Here is a 5,983-nt window from a genome sequence, read left to right on the forward strand (position 1 = left end):
TAATCCCGATAATCGCTTTCATAGAGGGAGGGATGAAAATCCCGATGGGGACGGTCACTAGGGATTACCTTAAAGCCTTTAGATTAGCTCTTACCCAATGCGCCCTAAATATGTTTAAGATTTTAGGTTCTATAGATGTGCTCAATGAAAAGATGGGTTTGGGACTCACCCATCATGATGTTAACTGGATTTACCATCTTCATCACCTAAATGGGCAGGGGTATTACTTAAAATCTAGATACCCCGAGGTTAGATTAATCCAATGCCTCCCTGAATCCAACAAGGGTCTAAAAAAAGACTTCTTGATCATATTAGGGGATTGGCATGATGACCTCCCCTGTTCGACAAGGGAAGGGGAACCAGGTGAGGCTCTGGGTTTAGATAAACTACTTATAATCACGCTCTCTTCTTTTTCTTTAATTTGAAAAATATTTTCTTGATTTAATCTTGTTTTCCTTGGTGATTTTGCAAACAGACGCGATGTTATCTGCCACTTCGGCCTCATCAACCAAGCAAAATTGGACAAAATATTGAAGGTAGAAGTATTCGTACACACCGATAACCAACTCCGAGTAGTACATTTGATCCCCTTCAGTAGAGGCCGAGGATTCAAATTCAGGCTGGTGCAGAATTGCAGCCGCCATACACTGTCTGGTCACGGATTGACTCCCAACCAGTTCCTCAATTTGGTCACCAGATGGAAACTTCACCTTGACATGTAAAGTTGAGGAAACAGCACCTAGGGCATGAAGCCAAGGTCTTGTTACAATGGCTGTGTAGGGAGAATAGGCATCTACCACAATGAAATCCGCTTCTACCACCTTTGAACCTGATTGCACAGGTAATCTAATTTGGCCTTTTGGTATGACAGCTTTCCCCTCAAAGCTTATCAATGGTGAATCATAAGCCGTCAAATTCTCAAGCTTTAAGTTTAGCCCCTTTTATAAGTCAGAGTACATAATATCTGCACCACTGCCCTGGTCTACCATCACCCTCTTCACGTTATAGCCTCCTATCCTTAACGTAACCACCAAAGCATCATCGTGTGGCTACGTAGTCCCAATCTTGTCTTCTTCTGAGAAACTCAATGTTGGCTGGATATTCCCCTTGGCCCTCTTCGGCTCAAAACTAGAATCTTCAGCAAGGGTTCGTGCTACAGACATCACCTTGGAAGGACGAGAACCAGTCCTCCTAAGAGCAGCAAAGATGACATTGAACGTACCCAAAGGAGGCCTTGAAGAAATGTTTCCTTGATTTATCGAGCCTGAATGGTTTCCCTGCCCATTGGGCTGATGAAAAACTGCTTTAACCTCCCCTCCCTAACTAACTGCTCCAAATGATTCCATAGGGTCCTACAATCCTTAGTGGTATGGTCCCTTTCTTGATGATACTAGCAATGAAGGTTTTGATTAAGGCTCATGGGGTCCCCTGCCATCTTGTTTGGCCATTTGAAGTATGGCTCATTCTGGATTTTCTCCAAAAGCTGATGTACCGGTTCTCGAAATACAGTGTTCACCACCTGAGGAGTGGTAGGACCAGATTGCCTAGCAAAATCTCTTCAGGGTCTGTTGTTGTTGTACCTATCCGACATGAAATCCATCATCTCTTGAGGGATAACCTCGCCTTTCCCTTACCTTGCTGCTGATCTTCCTTTACCCTTTTATACTCGTCAATGCGATCCATGAGCCGGCGTACACTCCTTACAGGCTTCTTGGTCAAAGAATTCCTTAAATCGTGCTCGGCAGGTAGGCCAACTTTGAAAGTCCTTATCGCTACATCATCAAAATCTTCGTCGATCTCATTGAACATCTCCTAATATTTGTCAGAGTATGCTTTTAGGGTTTCCCCTTCTTGCATGGCCGTGGACAGTAACAAATCCAAGGGCCTAGGAACTCTACTACATGTAATGAAGCGAGACCCAAACACCTGGGTGAGTTCCATAAAGGAATCAATAGAACCTGCCTTCAAGCCATTAAATCACCTCATCGCCATAGGTCCGAGGCTAGATGGGAAGACCTTGTACATTAAAGTCTCATTCTTAGAGTGCACTGCCATCCTCTGATTGAAATGGCTCACATGCTCTACAGGGTTTGTTCGGCCATTATATATGGTGAATGTTGGCTGGGTGAACCGCCGAGGAAGCTTCCCTCTTTCCACCTTACGTGTGAAGGGTGACTTGGAAATTGGTTCAACGCTTTACTCATAGCATAATTTCCTAAGCCTCTGCAGGATGAATTCTTACCTCCACGACCATGAAGGTTGTCCTCCTTGTAGGAGAAAGACTCACTAGGGGGAGTTCTTGACCTAGGCCTGTAACTACTACCCTTGGTGTTCTCAGAAGAAAGGTTAGAAAAGGAAGGAGTTCGCTTTTGCCTTTTGTGGCGTAATTTCCTCTTCAGATGGTCAATCTCTAGCTGTATGGCCTTAGCATTTTTCTCGTGAGAAAATTATGCTTCTACCTTATGAATGACTCTTACTAGTGTGGGTTGTATGCACACTACCCTCCCGATCTCTTTCCCTTTCAAGCAAGGATGGACCCAGGTGGGGGCCTAAAGGGGCCTGGGGCCAAAAAAAAATTTATCAGCTTAAATTAAAAAAAAAAAAAAGAATTGGGCCCCCCCTTAGTTTTTGGCTCAGGCCCCCTCCTAAAATTCATGAGTTCCAAGCCCAACCGTCTAGCCCAGAGGCAAGAGCCCATGCCATGACCCATGTAAATCCAAAAAAAGGAAAAAGAAAAGAAAACTCAGCAGTAAACCTAACGCCTAATGGAGAAAGTGAAAGCCGAAGGAAAAAAGAAGAAGAAAGGAAACAGAACAGAGAGATAGTGAGGCTGAGGCGAGACAGAGAGATAGAGAGGTGCGACGAGACAGAGAGATAGTGAGTGAGCCATTGAGCCCAGACGTCGATGCGACGGCATGACGCCATCATCATCATTAGTCATCACGCTTCACGCTGATGCGATGCGATGCGAGACACTCGCCCAGTACTGCAGTATGGCAGTACCCACCCAATCGACGCCGGCGTGCTATCATCACGCTAGCCCTCCTCAGCTATCGTTGCCACCGGTTGCTTAAGGCTTGAGCCTTCACAGGAACTTAATCTTTGATCCTTTCCTTCAAGAATCAAAACCTAATAAAATGTTTTTGATTTGTGAATCAACTGTTTTAACAATTTGTGCTTGTGGAGTGTTTGCGTTTTTACTGATGATGAGACTGAGAGTGATGAATTGATTACTGATGTTAATGGTGATTGTGAATTGAATCTGTGCTGCGGCCTGTGGTTTTTTTTTTTTTTTTGGGCTTTTTGGCTTTGTGACTTTATGTCACTCTGTGTTTGTGACTCTGTCTCTTGTATTATATATAGATAAGAGAGATAGAGAGAGAGAAAGAGAGTAGAGTTTGTAGAGAATAGAAATTACTCAGATAAGGATTAGAGAATATTTGTTTCATTGTTTGACTGTTTGTTTGTTTGTGGCACAACTACTAGTCAACAAAGCACAAACTTTGTGCTTTGTTGGCTGGTAGTTGGGCATAATAGGGACAAGTGACAAAAAAAAAGTTAAGAAAAGTTTTTGTTAGTAGTGCTGTGTAGAATAAATAAAGAGTGTCGGTAGTGGTGTAGTGGGATTGGGTTAGTGGGTCAATGTCAGAAAAATGAAAAAAACACAAAGACAAAGATAAATAAAGGCAGACCAAAGACAAAAAGAAAAAAACAAATCATATAATATAGAAAATTGTCACACAAATTTAATATATATGATTCTTATTTTATTTGTAGATCATGAAAAAATCAACTACAATGCTTGATTTTTTCAAAAGAAAAGATTCAAGTTCTTCTGAAGTCAACATTGGATTGCCAACAACTAATGTTGCTATTCCAATTCTAGAAAATGTGGATGTTCCAATTCTAGAAAATACGCATTTCCCAATTCCAAAAAATGTCAATGTTCCAATTTCTCAAACACAATTTCAAAGAGTTGATCTTGATTCTTTGGATTATGATCCCGGAACACACAAATAAATATGGGAATATCATGTTAATCAACGTGATGAAATTCGAAGGGCTTACATTACAAAAGTTCCGCACCAACCTCCTCTAAAGAAAAACAAAAAAAGTGGAAAGCACAATCGTAGCTTTCAAGCTTCTTGGTTTGAATATAATAAATCATGGCTTGAATATTCTCCTACAGCAAATGCAACTTATTGTCTACCCTGCTTTGTCTTTCATAGTCCAAATAGGGTTGTGGGACAAAATACATTCATTGTTGGTGGATTTAGAAATTGGAAAAAAGTTGGGGGCAGAGATTGTTATTTTCAAGGTGATCCTAATTTAGCTCATAGAGATTGTAAGGATTTGATGAACTAATCGCAGCATTTACAAAGGGTATTTAATCATTTCACTGTTGAACAAATTGCAAATAATTGGTTGCAACTGAAGGCCTCAATTTTTATTGTCCAATATCTTGCCTTGCAAGCTATAGCTTTTAGAGGTCAAGATGAAAGTTTTAGTTCATTAAATCGTGGAACCTTTTTTGAATCATTGGGTATTGTGACTTTTTGGAATGAGGAGGTTGCTAAAATAATAGAAAAAGCTCCCAAAGATGCAACCTACACATCACTTAGGATTCAAAAGGAAATTCTACATGTTTTCTCAACCAAAGTGAAGAAGGCCATTTGTGAAGAAATTGGTGATGCAAAGTTTTGCATAATGGTTGATGAAGCTCATGATGAGTCCATGAAAGAGCAAATGCCTGTGGTTTTTAGATATGTTGATGCAGAAGGCTTTGTGAAAGAACGTTTTTTTGGGCTTATTCATGTTGTTGACACTGCGGCTTTGACTCTAAAGAAGGGGATATATTCTTTGTTATCTCAACATTGGTTAGATATACAAAATATTTGAGGGAAAAGATATGATGGAGCAAGCAACATGCGAGGTATATGGAATGGATTACAAGCTTTGATTTTGAATAATTTCCCATATGCTTGCTACATCCATTGTTTTGCACATCGCTTACAATTGACATTAGTAAAAGCATCAAAACAAGTTGTCCCCATTAGTGGATTTTTTCTTACAGTGCTTTTTCTGATCAAAATTCTTAATGCTTCATGCAAGCGTAATGAGCAATTAAAAGTTGCCAATGCTAATGAAATAGCACGTTTGATTGATCTTGAAGAGCTTGAGACTGGAAGTGGACTTAATCAAATTGGCACTTTACAACGACCTGTAGAAACACATTGGAGTTCACATTTTAGACCAGTTTCTAGCTTATTAAGGATGTTTACTCCAACGCTTGAAGTTTTACAATATATAATTGATGATGCAGTTGATGGAGAATATCGGGCAGAAGCAAAGTCAGCTTATGATGGTTTAACTTCATTTGAATTTGTCTTCATCTTGCATCTTGAGAAAGAAACTATGGAGATTACTGATAAACTTTGTCAAGCTTTGCAAAGCCAATCTCAAGATATTTTAAATGCCATGCATTTAGTTTCATCTACTAAAGCACTTATCCAAAAATTTAGAGATGATGGATGAGATGGCTTACTCACCACTTTGATATCATTTTGTGAGAAGCATTCCATTGATGTTCCAGATATGAATGCTAGTTATGTTGCGAGATGAGGTTGAGCTCGTAATCAGCAAGATAATGTTACAATTGAGCATCATTATCGAGTAAATATTTTTTATGCTACAATAGATTCTCAACTACAGGAACTAAATCATCAGTTTAATGAAGATGCAATGGAGTTACTTAGGCTTAGCTCAGCTTTAGAACCTCGAGAGGCATTAAAATCTTTTAGAAGTAGTGATCTTTGTTTGTTAGTAAAGAATTTCTATCGACAAGATTTCACAGATTATGACAAACAAGTGTTGGAGAAGGAGCTTTATCATTTTAAGCATAATGTAGTCCAAGATCCAGAGTTCAAAAAATTGAAAAGTTTATTTGAGTTGTGTCAATAGTTAGTGAGAGCTAGAAATTCAG

At 39.7% G+C, this 5,983-nt stretch overlaps 1 protein-coding gene across 1 annotated transcript; it reads left to right on the top strand.

The window, feature by feature from the left end:
* The first annotated feature begins 4,926 nt into the window (after positions 1–4,926).
* LOC142620128 (uncharacterized) lies at positions 4,927–5,535 on the top strand. Its single transcript, XM_075793549.1, has one exon. It carries the CDS (start codon positions 4,927–4,929, stop codon positions 5,533–5,535), a length of 609 nt encoding a protein of 202 aa, XP_075649664.1.
* Positions 5,536–5,983: the final 448 nt, after the last annotated feature.

Source organism: Castanea sativa, chromosome 12 (assembly GCF_040712315.1).
Source record: "Castanea sativa cultivar Marrone di Chiusa Pesio chromosome 12, ASM4071231v1".
Classification (NCBI taxonomy): domain Eukaryota; kingdom Viridiplantae; phylum Streptophyta; class Magnoliopsida; order Fagales; family Fagaceae; genus Castanea; species Castanea sativa.

What these genes read in the sequence shown, in the direction of transcription:
- LOC142620128 (XM_075793549.1), top strand. Translation starts at nt 4,927, where the DNA reads ATGCGAGGTATATGGAATGGATTACAAGCTTTGATTTTGAATAATTTC.